Here is an 18993-nt window from a genome sequence, read left to right on the forward strand (position 1 = left end):
AAAGAAATAAAAAGTGTTGGCAAGGACGTGGAGAAAAGGGAGCCCTCGTGCCCTGTTGGTGGGAATGTAATTAGTGCAACCACTACGGAAAACAGTATGGAGGTTCCTCAAAAAATTAAAAGTAGAATTACCATATGATCCAGCAATTCCACTTCTGGGTATTTATCCAAAGGCATGAAATTGGTATCATCAGAAGAGTTGTCTGCATGCCCGTGTTCACTGAAGCACTATTTTTTTTTTTTTTTTGCGGTACGCGGGCCTCTCACTGTTGTGGCCTCTCCCGTTGCGGAGCACAGGCTCTGGATGCGCAGGCTCAGCGGCCATGGCTCAGGGGCTCAGCCGCTCCGCGGCATGTGGGATCTTCCCGGACTGGGGCACGAACCCGTGTCCCCTGCATCAGCAGGTGGACTCTCAACCACTGCGCCACCAGGGAAGCCCGTGAAGCACTATTTACAAAAGCCAAGACGTGGAAGCAACCTAAGTGGCCATTGACGGATGCATGGATAAAGAAAATGTGGTACATATAAAATGGAAAGTTATTCAGCCGTTAAAAAGGAAACCTTGCTATTTGTGACAACCTGGATGGTACTGAGCTAAGTGAAATAAGTCAGGCATAAAAGACAGATACTGTATGATCGCACTTATACATGGAATCTAAACAACGTGGAACTCACAGATACAAAAACAGATGGTGGTTCCCAGAGGCAGGGGTGGGAGTGGGCAAAATGGGTGAAGGGGTCCAAAGGCACATACTTCAGTTATAAGGTCTGGGGATGTGAGATGCAGCATGGCGACTATAGCTCAAAAAAAGAAAGGAATCAAAGGGACCCCACAGAGCTTTCAGGATCTCCTCTGACCCGGGGTTCCTGCAATATGGGCTCCACCCAGCGCAGGACTCGCCTGGACGTTTCCAGCGTTGCCGCGGGTGCCCACCTCCCCAGGCTGGACGTCTCAGGCCCCGGCTGCCCACCCTCCCAACCCGGACGCTTGGCGAGAACTCACGGAGCATTTCTTCGCTGAACATTTCAGTGGAACAGAAAACCTGCCCGTCTGAGCCAGAAACGAGACGTTTCCTTCCAGATCTTTGTTTACCTAAAAAGTAAAACCACCCAATCACCCACATGTTCGCAGCCTTCCGCAGTGACGTGTGCTGTCCGCACGGTCACAGCCACACCCCCCGCCCGAGGGAGGGGTCCACGGAGCGCGCCCCACCTCGGACCCGCTACCACGAGCGGTCACACCTGGCAGCCAGCAACACAGAGGAGCCGCCTTGTCACCCTGCTGGCATTGAGGAACATTCCAAAACGTTTTGGGCATAAAGCAGCCGAACAGGGGCCTGCGTGACCCCTTCTGAGGTGTGTCCCTCCTCCATCACAGCACCCTGTGGAGCCTGGCGGGCAGCGGAGACCCCGATTCCACCCACCACCCTCTTGCGACAGGGTGAGAAAATCCCCTTTTCCACGGCTTGGTGTTGGGCTCCACACTCACCATGGGCTTGAAGGTGACACGCACTTCACAGGACATGCCGGCTGACATGGGACCAGGGGGGTCAAAGCTGCAGGCACAATGATGAAGGCAGGAGGTGAGCATCCTGCCTTCGTGGAGCCAGCCCAGCTGGAAGCCACTGTCCAAACAGCTGGCGCCCCAGCGGGGCTTTGGGACCCTCCCTCTCGCCTGTCCTGGGTGCTGAGCCCCTGCTGCCTCGCCAGGACTCAATTCACAGGAGATGCTCAAGGAACATCTGAGTGTCAGTTGTGTGAGTGAAGGGCTGAGGGAAGGAAGGAAGGGGGAGGGGGGAGGGAGGGAGGAGGGAAGGAGGGGGGAGGGAAGGAGGGAAGGAGGGGGAGGGAGGGAAGGAAGGGAGGGGGGAGGGAGGGGAGGAGGGGGAGGGGAGGGAGGGGAGGAGGGAAGGAGGGGGAGGGAGGGAAGGAAGGGAGGGGGGAGGGAGGGAAGGAAGGGAGGGAGGGAGGGAGGGAGGGGGAGGGAAGGAGGGGGAGGGAGGGAAGGAAGGGAGGGGGGAGGGAGGGAAGGAGGGGGAGGGAGGGAGGGAGGGGGAGGGAGGGAGGGGGAGGGGGAGGGAGGGGAGGAGGGGGAGGGGGAGGGAGGGGAGGAGGGAAGGAGGGGGAGGGAGGGAAGGAAGGGAGGGGGAGGGAGGGAAGGAAGGGAGGGGGGAGGGAGGGAAGGAAGGGAGGGGGGAGGGAGGGAAGGAGGGGGAGGGGGAGGGAGGGGAGGAGGGAAGGAGGGGGAGGGAGGGAAGGAAGGGAGGGGGGAGGGAGGGGAGGAGGGGGAGGGAGGGAGGGAGGGAGGGGGGAGGGAAGGAGGGGGAGGGAGGGAAGGAGGGGGAGGAAGGGGAGGAAGGGAGGGGGGAGGGAAGGAGGGGGAGGGGGAGGGAGGGGGAGGGAAGGAAGGGAGGGGGGAGGGAGGAAGGAGGGGGAGGGAGGGAGGGAGGGAGGAAGGAGGGGGAGGGAGGGAAGTCCCCAGGGGCCAACTCCAGAGGGACAGATGCTCTGGGGTGAGCAGTGGTCACAGTCCCCCCCGAGGACACGTGCCAGGCCTGAACCAAGGATCTAGGGTTTTAGGATCAAGGTCAGGTGTGTGAGACAGGTAAGGAGCCGGGACTGTGGGCCCTGCATTCAGCTGGAGCCCTCTGAGCCCCACTTTCAGTGAAAGACCCAGAAAAACAGCCCCACCTTCCCGGGTACACTTGGAGGGATGTGGTCTAGATTTGGGTGAGAAAAAGAAGCCCCCACAGAATTTCTAACACAAAGTCCATTTTCACAAAGTTGGATTTTACCTACTGTACTTTGTACAGAAATACACAAGCTAAAAATTTAATATAAAAATCTGTCCCTGGCTGGCAGCGTCCCGGTGGCACCAGGCAGAAGCAAATCCAAAACTCCTCGGATTGGGAGGGAGGCATTTTGATGTCAGACTAACGGAGTCCCGAGGATGGAGCCTCAGCGTAGGAAGATCAGAACCCAGATTTCAAAGTCCGCGCACAGACCAGCACGAAACACAGAGAGGAGCGGGGCCAGACTCCAAGGACGTCAGGAGAAAGACGCAGAGAATTACAGACGTGAGGAGAGAACGAGAAATACCAGCTGATCCGAAAAGGAACTTAGAATTTTCAGAAATGAGAAATACGGCAACTGAAATTAGACACATAATAAGCAATTTCAACAGCCGATTAGATACGACCAAGGAGAGAAGTACTCAACAGAGGGACAGACCCCAGGAAACACTGAGAAACCTGCTCAGGGAGATGACGGGGCGGGGGGGATGTGAGACGTCAGGAGGTGTGGGGGGCACAGAATAGACAGGGTTCGAATCGGAGCACAGGGGCACGTCTGTGAGGATGGGAGGTAGGCGACATCTGAAGGGACAGGGCGGAGAAAGGTCCACAGCTGTTCAAAGAGCTGAATCCTCCGATCGGGAAGCACAGGGAGTTCTAAGCAGCCCTAGGAAAGATCAGTCCACACCAGACACACTGTGGTAGACATGCAGGACCCCAAGGGGAGGGCAAGCTCACGGCAACCTGAGGAAAAAGCTCGATAACCTACAAAGACAGGGGATCGGACGGAACAGCAACAGCAGAAAACAGGAGACGGGAGTAAGATCCTCAAAGTGTTCAGAGGAAATGCTGCCAATAAAAAATTCTTGCTCCAGGCTTGGGGAGGGGCGCCTCAGGGTGGCCTAGGTGACAGCGACCACCCGACTCTGGGCCTCTGCCGACTCCTCCAGAAACCCACAGCTCAACAGGAAGAACCAGCAACACAGGAAAGCCCCCCCGTCAGCACGCCTGGAAAGCAGAGAACACGCGGGCGATAAACACGTGAGCCTCTGCAGATCCCGCGTCCGGGCCACAGTCGGCACAGAACGGGACAGTGTGTCCTTCGCGGGGAGGCTGACCAGAGCTGTGGACTCAGGGAGCAGCCCCGGGAAGGCCCCTGGGGGCAGAGGGCAGGGCCTTGGAGGCTGCAGCACTCACAGCAGGAGCCGTGCAGAACTGGAAACTCAAGAGCCCCCGGGACCTCCAAACTGAGGACAGAAGCTGGAGAAACCAGGGTGGGGAGGAGAAAAAACTCTTAACGGCAAAGGCAAAATGCTCAAGGAGCAGAAGAGAAGAGGGTCCCGCGGAAGACACAGCAACAGTCGTTAAAAGGAAAATGAGGGGAAAACAAAACAGGAAAGAAGGAAGGATTACAGGGACCAGAAAGAAAATCAGACACAAAAGAGGACCCAAGTCAGGTATCAGTGGGGTCTCAAGGAAGAAACCTGAAACACTGGAACAGAGTAAAAATTTAAATACATCTGACCCACCTCCTAGAGTAATGAAAATAACAGAAATAAACAAATGGGACCTAACGAAACTTCAAAGCTTTTGCACAGCAAAGGAAACCGTAAACAAGACGAAAACACAACCCTCAGAATGGGAGAAAATATTTGCAAATGAAGCAACGGACAAAGGATTCATCTCCAAAATATACAAAAAGCTCATGGAGCTCAATATTAAAAAATACAAACAACCCAAATAAAAAATGGGTGGAAGACCTAAATAGACATTTCACCAAAGAAGACATAACAGATGGCCAAGAGGTACGTGAAAAGTTTCTCAGCATCACTAATCATTAGAGAAATGCAAATCAAAACTACAATGAGGTATCACCTCACACCGGTCAGAATGGGCAACATCAGAAAATCTACAAACAATAAATGCTGGAGAGGGTGTGGAGAAAAGGGAACCCTCTTGCACTGTTGGTGGGAATGTAAATTGATACAGCCACTATGGAGAACAGTATGGAGGTTTCTTAAAAAACTCAAAATAGAATTACCATATGACCTAACAATCCCACTACTGGGCATATACCCTGAGAAAACCATAATTCTAAAGGACACATGCACCCCAATATTCATTGCAGCACTATTTACAATAGCCAGGACATGGAACCAACCTAAATGTCCGTAGACAGATGAATGGATAAAGAAGATGTGGTACATATATGCAATGGAATATTACCCAGCCATAAAAAGGAATGAAATTGGGTCATCTATAGAGATGTGGATGGACCTAGAGTCTGTCATACAGAGGGAAGTAAGTCAGAAAGAGAACAAAAACAAATACCGTATATTAATACATATATATGGAATCTAGAAAAATGGTACAGGTGAACCTATTCACAGGGCAGGAGTAGAGACGCAGACGTAGAGAACGGACATGTGGACACAGCGCGGGGAAGTGGAGGGTGGGACGAATTGGGATATTAGGTTTGACATATATACACTACCATGTGTAAAATAGCTAGCTAGTGGGAACCTGCTGTAGAGCACAGGGAGCTCAGCTCGGTGCTCTGTGACCACCTAGATGGGTGGGATGGTGGGGGGGTGGGAGGGAGGCACAAGAGGGAGGGGATGTATGTAGACATACAGCTGATTCACTTCACTGTACAGTAGAAACTAACACAACATTGTAAAGCAATTTTACTCCAATTAAAAAAAAAAGAATTATTGGATACAATTAAAAGAAAAGAAAAAAAATTTAAATACGGAGTTCAAGTACACAGTCCCAAAATAAAAGATGGCTTTTTTCTTCACCTTGAAAAGGCACAAGGCCCTCCAGGGAAATCGTACCCAGGGTGGTCAACCTCAAAACACAGTGAAGGGGAAAACATCAAGCCCTTTATCAGGGAAAACTGGGCTGGCCTCAGGAAGGCGGAGGAGCCGCTTGACAAAATGCCCACGGGACCCAAGCGGAAGGTTTTGTGCCCCAAATGTGGGTCCAATAAAAAGGCTCTGATAACAGTTGCAGGGACTGAAGCACCCGCCCGCCGCGCCGCCCACCTCCCCCACCCCCCACCCCTAGTACTCGATGTGGATGAAGTCCCGGAGGCTCTCCTCCACGCCCACCAGCTTGCAGTAGTTAATCGTGTAGGTGGCGTTAATCAGCGTGATCTTTTTCTTGTACACTTTGCCGATATCAAAGTCCTAGGAAAAGCAGATAAAAAGTTATTGCTCCAAGTTTTCTGGCGGATGCTTCTCGGCACCTGACATTCCCGCCTGGGAGATGGGGACACCCTCCATGGTCTCGTAGGACACCCGCCTCGGGCAGGAAGCGGCCTCCTGGGGACCAGCGGGTGGGGGTCCCCCAGCAAAGGGTCGGGTGGTGCCTGGTTCCTCCAGAGGGACCAGGAAGGTGTGACATCCCTGCCCCCCAGGACAATCACCCTCCTGGGGCTGGAGTCTGACACCTCATGTGAGACCGGGCCCTGTCCCCTCAGCCCCAGGCGAGGACCCTGGGCTCACCTTGAAGTGGATGAGCTTGGGCTTGCTGTTGAAGGGACACCCTCTGAACTCGCGCCTGGATGCCACCTGCTTGTGGACGACCCCGCTGCGCAGCCGCTGCACAGTGCACGCCAGGATGTCCTTGTCCATCTTCCTTCCGCCCACGGGCTTCTGCTCCATGTCCTCCTTGGGCACCTGGGGTTTTGCGGGGACGGTGGCCGGCTCGGGAGCCCCCCCAGGCCTCCCCGAGGTCAGTTGGGGAGTAAAGGAAATGGACAGCCTGGAGCCGGGGGCCACCACGACCGCATGGGGCCAGGGTGGGGTGGGCACCAGAAAGGTGGGGGAGGGGGTATGGCAGGGTCAGGGGAGAAACAAGGGGCCGAGCAGGGCCGTCCAGGCTCTGGCGGATTTCCAGGAAATAATGGCAGAGGGGTATTTTCTAGATTTAAAATCAGGCCGAGAGAAAGTTCCTGAAAAGCTCTACAGGAAGCAACATTTTTTCAGTGGCACAAATAAAGGTGCCTCCCTGACCGGCTTAGTGACTTGAAGAGGGACCCTCGGGGGGCCTGGCTCCCAGCGCCCCTGCCGGCCCAGGGGCTGGCATCCTCCTGCCTCGCTCTCCTGGGTGGGAGCCAGCCTGCTGACCGGTGGTCCCCAGGCAGTGGACGGGCCTGAGCAGAGCAGCGACACACGCCTCCTCAGAACCAGCGGAACCAAAATGGCTTTGCCCTCAGAGCAATGGGAACCAACTTGTACACAGACCAAGGGCGGGCGATGTCCTGCAGGTGGCCGCGGGCCTCGGCTGACCAACGCAGGGACAGAGCCAGAGCCTGTGTCCTGCTGCGTGCAGTGGACACTCGCTAACTTCTCGGCCCCCAGAGCTGTGCCTGCCCTTTTAGAACCAGGACGACCCGTGCCCTGGATGGTGCGTGTTTCTTGACAAAAGGCCGTCAAAGGGAGTGTGAACTCATGCCTTTTTCTAGCAACACATTTCCCCAGTAGTAAGCTGGAGAATTAGGACTTGGCCCCCACCCCTCGAGCCCCCAGCCTGCATCCCTCTGGGTGTGGCCACCACCGGCCCTGTGGTTGTCTGGGAGGGAGGTGGCTAGGAGGAACCGCAGAGCAACCCCGCGAGGGGGGCCGCCACAGTCGCCACGACAGGGTGGAGACGTGGGAGACGGATGAAAAGATGTGGCCGCGTGTCCGAGGGGCTACCTGGTACAGCTTGTAGTCCTCCTTCCAGAGCCCGGGGATCTCCGGCTGAACCAGCGTCCCCGCCTCCCGGCCAAGGCTCCCCCCGTCCGCCTGGATGGACTCGCTGGACACGGTCTTCACCAGCAGAGAGGCTTGGGGTAACGCAGACCTGCCCTCCTTGAGTTGGGGAGAGGAACGCAACAGCTTATTCTAGAAAACAGAGAGTGTACTGACCGGGAGGAAGAAAGTATGAACCCTCGGGACTCCAGGGCCTCGGCAGACAAGCCAGCCCCGCTCTGCACCCAGAGACCAGAGCACACACGGGTTTGCGACTTCTATTTACAGCATGAGCGTCTTCACACATCGTGAAAGCCTGGTCTCCAATGCCCACAAGAACCACGAAACACTCTGACTTATGGACACCCCGGAACCCCCTTCACGGACCCTCAGCTGCTCTAGGGCCAGACAGGGCCTCCCTCCGGGGACATCAGGCTGGCACAGGGACAAGAATAGAGGGCTATGTTGCTGCAGGCGTGAGAAAGGCCCCACGCGGAGAAGGGCAGGAGCACGGCCGGGGGTGAGGACAGAGAGGCACGGCTTCGGGGGGCACTGCGAGCAGAGTGGGGACCCCGCGGGGGCCACCCACGAAGCAGCCTGGGGGTCGCGGCTGGCAGCGCATTGCTGGAGCCAGTGACCTGGGCCTTCAGGCTGGGGGCGCACAGGGCAGAAGCAGAAGGGCTGCCGGGCTCAGGATGGGGTCCCGACGTCCCTACCCCACACCCTCAGGGACAGGTAAGCAGGCCACCTATGGGGCGACCGGCACAGGGCCGGCCCTCTATGTGAGGACTGAGTGCAGGTATGGAGGGAAACGGCCCGGCACCGGGGCGAACATGCGTGGGGGGTGGACGGGGGCACACGTCTCCCCTGGGCCGTGATGGGCCTTTGGTCACCAGCCTGGCTCTGGCATCTGGGGACAGGTAAGGTGGCCCAAGACAATCCTGTTCAGGGGACATGTGGCGGTGGGGGGCTGCTTCCCCAGGCGGGCAAGGCACCGGAGACCAGGGCGGACCCACGAGGGACATGGAACACAGGCACCAGGGCTGGGACCGCCTGGCGACCAGAGGCTGTGCCTGCGTCTGGCAAAGGGGCGGAGGGCAGGAGCGCTCTCCGTGGTCCTGCTCTGGGCTGGCCGGCGCGGTCCAGCGTAGCAGGGGCGTCCGCTCACCGGGGGGCAGCAGGGCGGCTCCACCGTGCTCTTCCCGGCATGGAAGGCGGCCACGTAGCTCCAGGTCTGGTCCCTCAGGATCGGCCGGCCCGCGGGTCTGGGGGGTGAGGGCCGCTGCTTCCTCCTGTCCTCCTCGGCCTCCTCCTTCAAGATCCGACTCACAATCTCGTGCTTCCTGAGCTTCTGCTCCTCCTCGAAGGCGCTGCGGGGAAAACGCCAGCTGCGCCCGGACCCCGAGAGGCTCGGCCCGCAGGAGCCGACGGAGGGAGCCCAGGAGGGCGGCCAGGCCAGAGACCCGGGACGCGAACCTCTGGCCCGGCGCCGTCCCCGCCACAAGCCTCAACCCCGTGAGCTGCCGCGTCCCCCGCTTCGGGTTCCCAGGCGCCGCGGGGCGCCCTGAGGCTCAGACAGGGGCAGCCGCTGGCGCCTCCCACCTGCCAGGACTAAGGGCTCCGAGGCAGGAGGAGATGCGCCCGGGACCCCTGCGGGTGGGCGGTGACCCAACGCCGGGGATGGCCCTCAGGGCACCGCGACTCCCCAGTGACAGGACCGGGCGGCCACACCTGGGCAGGTGCTGACAGTGACCACGATGGGCGGGGCTGCGTGTGGGGGGAGGGACAGGCCCTCCAGGACGAAGAGGAAGCGACAGAACCCTGTGTGCATGGTGGGGCTGAGGCAGGAGAGGCGGCCACCTCGCTCCTGCATCTTGGGAAGTCCCCGGGGGGACCCCTGTCTCTCAGGTCGGGTGCAGCCTGGGGAGCTGAGAACGGGGAACTTGCAGGCCGAGGGGTACTTAGGGGATGACGGGGTGCAGTGTGGACTGAGGCAGCACTGAGTCCTGGTTTGGGGGAGCCCAGAAAGTGAGCCCCGGCAGCCCGCAGCCTCTGGGAGGGAGGAGGCCACGGGCAGGGGATGCCCAGGGCAGCAGGGGCAGTGGGGGCTGTGCCTGAGGCCCAGGAGAGGTCCCGCCTGTTGGGGGCTGGAGAGCAGGGTGTGGAGGGCGGGGCTTGCAGGATGCGGGGGGAGGGGGCCGAGGGGGGGAGGGGGCCGAGGGGGGGGAGGGGGAGGCCCAGGGAGAGAGGCAGCCTCGCCGCAGGTTGTGACAGACACACCCGCCCACCGCTCTGGGATGCCGCCCTGCCAGGCCCTCACCGGTTCTGGGCCTCCAGCTCCTGGCGCCGGCGTTGATGGCAAAAGTGCTTGAAGGCATCCCCACCTTGAGCCAGAATCACCTCCTTCTCGGCCTGGGCCTTCTGTTCCGCTAGCTCTGCCTTGGCCTGGCCCCATTCTTGAAATTTCCGGAGTGTCTCCTTGGGAATAGAGAACACGGAGGTACCAGCAGCCGCAGGTGTGCGCGTGCGCAGTGGAGCTTTCTGTGTGCTGGGTGCTCTCAAACCGTACCAGAGACGCCGGAGGTCAACGTTTGTGGAAATCACCACTGCTCCCACCTGCACCCGCCTCCTGCAGCCGCCCCCTCCCCAAAATCCTCAGGGGCTTCCCGAGGCCAGAGCCCCGCCGTCTCCACTGGACTGGCGGCTCACTGCGCATCCCTCCCCGCTTCCCTGGTCTAACTGCCCCCCAGGCCCCGGGGGGTATCACTTCCCCTGGGAAGGCCCAGGGCTCCAGCATTCGCCTCGCCGAGCCCGGGTCCCCCTGGAGCGTGGGAGCCTGTCCCAGGGCAGGTGAGCGCATCCTGAGGGGGTCCGGAGGTGGGGCCAGTCCTACCCGGTTGGCGGAGATGCTGTTCTTCAGGGCCAGCACGGCGTCCATGCGCCTGCGCGTGTGCTCGCGGGTCTCCAGCTCCTCTCTCCGCTCCTGCTCGCGGATCCTGGCGGGGAGGACCTGCTCATGCCCCAGCGGCCACCGGTGGGGAGGAGCCCCAAGGAAGCAGCCAAGTGCGATGATGTTAAAGGCAAGTGGGAAAGAGCTGGGCTGCGCGTGGACCACGGGGAAACGTGAAACCCGTTTCTCTAGACTGGAGTCCTCGTCTGAAACTAACGGCCATCAGCTAAAAACTGAAAACACACATTTATTCTTTCTGGGTGATGAGGTGACGGCTCAATGATAAAATCGGAGAATTTCAAAACGAAGGCAATTGATCCACTTTCTCAAGTTTCCCTGTGTGGGCGGGGGTGGGGGTGAGGGGAGAGACAGGAGGAGAGACGCGGAGAGAAGAGAGCCGCTGTACCTCCCCAGGGAGGCCTTCAGGAACTTCACGGCCTTCCTATGGTTCTTCTGGGCATCTTCTACCAGCTTCTGGTGCCTGAGCCCGTGCTCCTTCTGCAGGTACACAGACCTCCTGCAGGGACACGGGGCAGCGGGAACAGGGACACGTCCTGTGCAGGCTTGGCCGCAGAGGGCCCGGGACCAGGGCTAAGTGCATGAGGCGGGAGGGCCCTGCGCTGTGCCTGGTAGGGGGCGGGGCCCTGGGGACCCTGTGGGTATCCACAGGCTCGGAAACCACGGAAGCAGCAGGAAGATCTGGCAACGGGTTGGACGAGGTGGGGGGTGGGAGAGCAGGAGGACCTGTGAGGACCCTGTGCGGGGGCGGGGGCGGGGGCGGGGGGCCCCTGGGGGGCGCTGCATCCCCCAGCCTGCAGCAACCTACTCCACCGGCCCCGCCCTCAGAAGCAGCTGCCCGCGGGAATGGGCGGTGTCGGGGCCTCAGGAGGACAGGCCACAAGGAGCGGCCAGAGCCGGGAAGAGGGCAGGGCGTCCAGGAGGGAGGCGGCTATCAGGTCAGGGAGTGCGCGTGGCCCAAGCCACTCTGCCCAGGCTGGGGCTGGGTGGGCAGGGGCGCAGGCGTGGGCCTGGGGGGAGTCGCAGGTCGCAGGCGTCGGGCGGGGGGGCGGTCGCAGGCGTGGGCCTGAGGGGTGTCGCAGGCATGGGCCTGGGGGGAGTCGCAGGCGTGGGCCTGAGGGGTGTCGCAGGTGTGGGCTGGGGGAGGTCGCAGGCGTGGGGCGGGGGGGGCGCAGGTGTGGGCCGGGGGGGCGCAGGTGTGGGCCGGGGGGGCGCAGGTGTGGGCCTGGGGGGGGCGCAGGTGTGGGCCTGGGGGGGGCGCAGGCGTGGGGCGGGGGGGGGCGCAGGCGTGGGGCGGGGGGGCGCAGGTGTGGGCTGGGGGAGGTCGCAGGCGTGGGGCGGGGGGGGCGCAGGTGTGGGCCGGGGGGGCGCAGGTGTGGGCCTGGGGGGGGCGCAGGTGTGGGCCTGGGGGGGGCGCAGGCGTGGGGCGGGGGGGGGCGCAGGCGTGGGGCGGGGGGGCGGTCGCAGGCATGGGCCTGGGGGGAGTTGCAGGCGTGGGCCTGAGGGGTGTCGCAGGTGTGGGCTGGGGGAGGTCGCAGGCGTGGGGCGGGGGGGGCGCAGGTGTGGGCCTGGGGGGGCGCAGGTGTGGGGCGGGGGGGGGCGCAGGCGTGGGCCGGGGGGGCGCAGGTGTGGGCCTGGGGGGGGCGCAGGTGTGGGCCTTTGGGGGGGGCGCCCCAGGCCTGGACCTACCGCACCCGCAGCAGCCGGTTCCGCTCTGCCTTCCCCGAGGCCCCCTTCTCCCGGAGGCACTTCCTGGCAGCCGGGGCCTCCGCTCGGGCCGACTTGCGGGCGTCCTCCAGCTGCCTCTCCTGGATCTCGATGTGCCACATGGCGCTCCTTGCAAACAGGAGGCGCTTCTGTTTACGCTGGCAAAGCGGTTGGAGAGCCGGGCCACGCCCCCCACGCAGCGTCCACTCCGGGGCTCCGCCACCGAGTTTGACCAACATCTAGGCCCCTTGTGTCCTGCAACACTGCCCTGCTCTGTCCCTGAAGCCCTGCTCTCTGGGCCCTGGGACGCAGTGACCGTGCCACGTGGCACCTGCCACGAGCTTCATGCTTTGCTTACGTGCCTCTCATTCCCGTGAAAACAAGCAGGGACTCCAAGTGTTGTACTCACTGCTGACCCTACATGCTTACATCGGGGCCTGGCACTCAGCAGGTGCTCAGGGACCGTGAGTGACACCGTCTAAGCCACCGAGCCCCAAGTTCACACGTGACCCTGAAGGAAGCCCCTGCGGACAGCAGACGCCTGCTGTGTGGCCCGCCTGCCCTCAGCCCACACTTGGGGGGACTCATCGACGTCCCTGCGGCCTGGGGTGCCCTTGAGCCTGGGCACACAGACTCTGGCAGCAACACAGGAGGGCCCTGAAATCACGTCCCCCCAAGAATAGGTTCAAGGAGTCACTACTTTGTCCAAGGGGATGCTGACTAGGAAGGGGAGCCAGGTGGGCTTCCAACGGGAGCCAGTGAGACCCCCGGGCTGCCCTGCTCAGTGGTGAAGCAGACAACAGTGGACTCTACGGCCATGAAGGGAGACACCGGCCATGCACGAGGACATGAATGCCTCTCACGGCTGCTGTGTGGCATGGAGGAGATGGGCACGGGGGCTAAACACTGCAGGGTCTGCACACACCTAACACCAAGGGGCAGAGGACACCCGCGGTCACCTGGGGTCAGCACTGCTGACGGCCAGGATGCACAAGGGACATTTGACATACATTTTCCTGCATGTAACTTAGACCTAAGTAAAGCTGATGAAAAGGAACGTAGATGGGCAGCAGCCACGCCCACATGAGATGGGGCAGGCAGGGGGGCGATGGGGGGCAGGGCCAGCAGACTGGTACTTGGCAGGGGGAGAAGCGAGTGAAAGCACTGAAGGTGATGGGAGACAGGCTCCGACTGTGGGAGAAGAAGTGTCCCACCAGACAGGGAGATGAGGGTGCGCCTCTGGGTCTGCTGGAGCTGGAATCACGGGTGTCAACTCCTGGTTCTAACGCAGACACACAGAGACATGCACGTGCTTCCCAGTGGGGCCACCTGGCGCCCAGCCCTAGGTCCCTAAACACCACTCTCCCCTGTGAGAAACCAACGCTCTGGCTTGGTCCAGACAACTGGCTAGGTCTAGGACTAGGGCGGACAGGAAACAAGTGGGCTAGGAACACGTCGTTACCCCAGAAAGCACTCGAAGAACGACAGGGAGCCTGCTTGAAAGAGGTGCTAACTGGCCCAATTGGGGGTGACTGGAGCATGAAAATAAATAATGATGATGGGACTTCCCTGGTGGCACAGTGGTTAAGAATCCGCCTGCCAATGCAGGAGACATGGGTTCGAGCCCTGGTCCGGGAATGTCCCACATGCCGCGGAGCAACTAAGCCCGTGCGCCACAACTACTGAGCCTGCGCTCTGGTGCCCGCAAGCCGCAACTACTGAGCCTGAACGCCACAACTACTGAGCCCACGCACCTAGAGCCCATGCTCCGCAACAAGAGAAGCCACCACAATGAGAAGCCCACGCACCGCAACGAAGGGTAGACCCCTCTCGCAACAACTACAGAAAGCCCGTGCACAGCAGTGGAGACCCAACACAGCCAAAAATAAATAAATTAATTAATTTTTAAAAAATGATGGAGCAGGTTATAACCCACTGAATAGAACAGAAGTCGAAGAGTCTACACTGACACGTAAAGAAACATGGGGAAGAGAACACTGTTCTTTACAGCGGAACGCTAACTTGTACATTTAGAAGGAATTACGGAATTAGAAAATCGCCCTTTGGCAACCATCATCATAACTGATTCAAGCGAGAAGCATCAATAAATGCAAACACCAGAGCGTGAAAGGGATGAGGATGGGGTTTTCCACTCTCACAGTATGTACCACAAATTCCATGTTAGTTTCCAAAGGAAAAGTGTGACTCTGCATTGAAGAAACCCTGCGTGGGACTTCCCTGGTGGTCCAATGGGTAAGACTCTGTGCTCCCAATGCAGGAGGCCCAGGTTCGATCCCTGGTCAGGGAACTAGATCCCACATGCATGCTGCAACTAAAGATCTCACATGCTGCAACTGAGACCTGGTGCAGCCTAAATAAATAAATAAAATTAATATTTTTTTAAAAGTGTAAACTTTAGGGACTTCCCTGGTGGTCCAGTGGTTAAGACTCCTAGCTCCCGATGCAGGAGGCCTGTGTTCGATCCCTGGTCAGGGAACTAGATCCTGCATGCCTCAACTAAGACCCAGCACAGCCAAATAAATAAATAAATATTAAAAAAAGATGTGTAAACCTTAAAACCCCAAAAAAAACCCCTGCACACCCCATCTCGATCAAGCAACCAAAGTTCCCCCATTGGAAATGGGACCGGTGGCCATCGTACGCCTTGTTGGCGGTGGGGGGGGGCGGGCAGCACACGGGGGGTTCTAGACCGCCGCCCTGAGGAAACATCACACACAGGCAACTCGGGGACGTTTCCTGGCCCGGATGCTTCAAAACCATCAATGTCACGAGCGTCACGGGAAGACTGAGGGTCTTTCCTACTGGAGGTGGGGCGACCCCATGCAACCCCCAAGGTGTGAAGTGCCACCGGGATGGTGGGGAGAGCAAGGGGACACCGGGGGTTCTTGGTGCTATTTCTGCAACTCTTCTGTGAACTTGAAATTGTTTCAAAATTTAGAAGTTTTTAAAAAAACTAAATGGACCATACAGTGATCCGACACAGGGAGGGCCCCGGGGGCTTCGCGGCGCTGGTGGGGACCAGCTGGTGCAGAGAGGAAGCTGCCAAGACAAGCTCCGCGTACAGGGTTTGACGCCGCACAGTGTCTCCTTGCCGGGGTGGGGGGAGGGGACGCTCTCAGAAAAGGTGTGAGGCTCTTTTAAAACTCCTGCTGGTCGTTCTCTGGAGGCGCAAAGAGCAGGAAAAAAGGAAAAAGAAGATGATTTCACAGTTCCTGAGAACTCAGGCAAACATGGAGAACGCGCAAAACACTTAAACAATGGAACGTCTCAGCTACCTTTCAATTTTTAGGCAGCTTGAAAGTCAAGCACAAAATGTCATTCTTCATCTTCAAACCCGTCCCTGCTCAATGGCCTGGACTTACACACTCTCCTGCGGCACGGCCGTCATCTTCGCCTGCAGGTCCCTCTCGTTCCCCAGCTCTGAGCACAGGCGCTGGGATGCTGCCTCGAGGCGACCCACGGCTGCCCTGCAGAGGGCAAGTGGGTCAGGGCCTCAGGGGCTGCCGGCCTTCAGGCTCAGCGATGCCTTCGCCTGACTTTTCGTCTAAACTGGCCGACTGGGAGGGCAGGGCTGTGGCCGAAGAAAGGCTTCTCCTGGGCCCATTTCGTGGATCTGACCCCGCTCCCGCCCCCTCCCGCCCCCCTCTCCACTGGCCTCTCATTCTTCCAAGGATGGGGAGCCAGCCCCCTGGTTGCCAGCCCCTCAGGAAGGACCCAGCACACTCACCTAACGACTAGAAGCATCTTGGGGGCCAAAAAGCCCCTGAGAGACCCTCCTGGCCGAGCCCACTCTGAGATCTACTGCATCTCCCTCTGCCCTCCTGGTCACCCAAGCCCAGTTACACTCTGAGGTGTAGCCACTTCGTGGGGGCGCTCAGATGAACAGGGTGGGTGGCCGGGCGCAGGACAGAGAGGTGTGCCGCCCCGCAAGACACCCCTCTAAGGGCAGGAGTGGGCGGGGCATCTCTCGGAGAGCGGCCTGGACGGACACTGACCAGAGGGCTCTGGGCTGCAGGCACATGACCTGGCATCCTCGCCTGCTGCCCTGGGCCCTGCACTCACCGCCCCACCCCAGCTGTTGTGCCGCTGTCCCTACCACTCTTGTCCCAGCCTGCAGGTCCCCTCCTCAGGGAGGCCTCCCCTGGCCACCTGCCTCAAAGTGACCGCCCCTCCTGACTCGTGGCCACCTGACTCCTGATGTCCACTTGGGTTGCCCGATTCCCACACGGCCGGGAAGTGGGTCCGCCCCCCCGCGCCCGCCGGCCCCAGGGCCCCACCTCCGACCTACGTGTTACCGGCGGCTCCCTCCGCGGCCAGGCCGGCCGCCCACCTCTCCTGCTGTTTGGCGAGGGGCCCCATCCCCCGGCGGCAAGCACGCAGCTCCGCCCTGAAAGTCGGAGCCCGCATCGGTAACCGGCTCCCTGCACCCCAGGCCCTCCGATCGGGGCGGGGCCGGCAGCTGTCACAGGCTCTCCTGCGGGCATCTCAAGCATTTAGGAGTCAAGTTTCATGATGTCATCAATTTGCCTTCAAGTTTCAACTTTTCTGTGTTTGAAATTTTTCTTCGCAGACATTGGAGAACACACTGCAGTGTCACCGCCAATCGGACAGGAGTGGAGGGCGGGAACCCCGCACAGATGGGCCCCGGCCAGAGCCCGGCCCGCCCCGCTCACCTCGTTTTCTGAATGAAAAGGTCTTTCTCTTCATGCAGCTGGTCTAGGTGGCTCAGGTCCCTCCGCAGGAGTGAGGCCTGCGTTCTGTCCTGGACGGCTGGGCTCTGCTTCCTCTTGTCTGCATCCTGCTCTTTCCCTGGACTTAACACCGAAAGGACGCCCGCTGTCATCCCGTGGGGAGCGCGTCCTGCCCCTCCCCCTCCCCCTGCCCCGGGTTAATTACCAGGAGCTTCCTGGGTCCGCCTTGTTCTCAGCCTCCCCAGGGACAGAGCCCAGCACAAACTCTGGATCCTCCAGTTCATCTGTTTCTAGAAATAGAGTGAGAGTTAAAACAACAGAAAGCACGCAGATGGAGACCTTCAAACCTGAAGTTCCGGGGTAAATCCTGACACACGCAAACTGGGCAATGATGGGATGGCGGCTCAGAGCAGTGGTTCTCAAAGTGTGGCCCAGGGAACCCTTCCAAGGGGTCTGCAAAGTCAAAACTATTTTCATAATAATAGCAAAACACTATTGTCTTTCCCACCCTTGTTTCATGAGCGTAGAGTGGAGTTTTCTAAAGGCCACATGACGAGATATCAGAGCCGACTAGTCAGAGGCAGACGTGAAATCCAGCTGCCTGCACTTAAACCAGGCTTTTCATGTTACATACAACAGGTTCATTATTGCCATTTTTTTTTTTTTTTTTTTTTTTTTGCAGTACGCAGGCCTCTCACTGTTGTGGCCTCTCCCGTTGCGGGGCACAGGCTCCGGACGCGCAGGCTCAGCGGCCATGGCTCATGGGTCCAGCCGCTCCGTGGCACATGGGATCCTCCCACACCGGGGCACGAACCCATGTCCCCTGCATCGGCAGGCGGACTCTCAACCACTGCGCCACCAGGGAAGCCCCATTATTGCCATTTTAAGCAATAACAAAAAACTGGGAAACGACAGTCGGCCACTGAACTTCAAAGTCTCAGCCATGTGGATCTTTCTTCTGATTAAACACAGAATAATATAAGCTACCTTTTTGAGAAAAAATATGAGTTTAAAAGATGTAGTCTCTCTGGAAAAAGGAAATTAAAGGGCAACTATTAAGCACATCGTTTGTCTTCTGTGTGTTGAAACATGTCTTATTTGTGAAAAGAACTTTCTTAATTACCATCCTCCGTGAGGGGGGCGTCGTCCAAAAGCTTCTTAGGGAACAGGCTGGCATCTTCTTCCATCTTGGGAGGCAGAAATTAGCTACAAAAATTTTTACAAAACGTAATGACACATTTAAAAAAAACTAAAAAACCGGATTTCATAAGAGTTAACAATTTCTCTTATAAAAAGACATTAAGAAAATGAAGAGAGGCCACAGAATCTGAAAAAAATATTTGCAGCACATATATGTAACAAAAGTCTTGTACTCAGATTATATATAAAGAACTCCTAAATAACAGCGATAGAAAGTCCAAACACCAATTGAAAAGGGACAAAAATTTTAGAACAGACACGACAAAAGAAGGCGCACGAGTGACCATAGGCTCGTGGAACTTTGTAAACATCATTAGTCACTAGGGAATCAAATCAAAACCATAACCAGACACTACTACACATCTGTTAGAATGCCCCAGATCAAAAATACTAAATACTAAACCATAACCCTAGATGCTATCAACATATACTAACCATAGGACCCAGAAATCCTACTGTGAGGTATTTACCCAAGAGAAACAGAAGTATGTCCACAAAAAAACTTGTACAGGAATGCTCACAGCAACCTTATTCACAACAGCCCCAAACTGGAAGCAATCCAAATGTCCATCATGATGAGAACGGATTCTGAGAAACAGATTCTGGCACATTCACACAAAGGAATAATAGTGATAAAGAGAACGAAGTCTGACGCACAGAGCACCACAGATGAATCTCAGACACACCGCGTTACGTGCAGGAAGGCAGACACAGAAGAGCACGTATGAAGCCCCAGAACAGGCAGGACTAGAGGGCGATGATGGAAATGAGGCGCAGCTTCTGGGTTAGAGGCAGGGGATGGGGACGGCCGGGGGCTACGAGGGACTGGGCGGAGGACGGAAACGGTCTGCATCTTGTTTTGGGTGGTGGCTACAC

At 58.5% G+C, this 18993-nt stretch overlaps 1 protein-coding gene across 1 annotated transcript in view; it reads right to left on the minus strand.

Annotated features, from left to right (window-relative positions):
* The window catches only part of CFAP74 (cilia and flagella associated protein 74), a gene marked incomplete at both ends in the record, with an annotated part of 52422 nt that extends 34318 nt beyond the window's left edge, over positions 1 to 18104 (minus strand). The window contains 16 exons of the mRNA XM_079696861.1: positions 1003 to 1092; positions 1489 to 1555; positions 5864 to 5982; positions 6301 to 6474; positions 7495 to 7650; positions 7918 to 7965; positions 8699 to 8900; positions 9851 to 10008; positions 10424 to 10526; positions 10887 to 10997; positions 12188 to 12334; positions 15589 to 15693; positions 16515 to 16613; positions 16900 to 17040; positions 17123 to 17207; positions 18041 to 18104. Coding sequence (XP_079552987.1) covers positions 1003 to 1092; positions 1489 to 1555; positions 5864 to 5982; positions 6301 to 6474; positions 7495 to 7650; positions 7918 to 7965; positions 8699 to 8900; positions 9851 to 10008; positions 10424 to 10526; positions 10887 to 10997; positions 12188 to 12334; positions 15589 to 15693; positions 16515 to 16613; positions 16900 to 17040; positions 17123 to 17207; positions 18041 to 18104 — 1869 coding nt within the window. The remainder of the gene's footprint in view (positions 1 to 1002; positions 1093 to 1488; positions 1556 to 5863; positions 5983 to 6300; positions 6475 to 7494; positions 7651 to 7917; positions 7966 to 8698; positions 8901 to 9850; positions 10009 to 10423; positions 10527 to 10886; positions 10998 to 12187; positions 12335 to 15588; positions 15694 to 16514; positions 16614 to 16899; positions 17041 to 17122; positions 17208 to 18040) is intronic.
* Positions 18105 to 18993: the final 889 nt, after the last annotated feature.

The sequence above is a fragment of the Hyperoodon ampullatus genome, assembly GCF_949752795.1.
Source record: "Hyperoodon ampullatus genome assembly, chromosome: 2".
NCBI lineage: Eukaryota > Metazoa > Chordata > Mammalia > Artiodactyla > Ziphiidae > Hyperoodon > Hyperoodon ampullatus.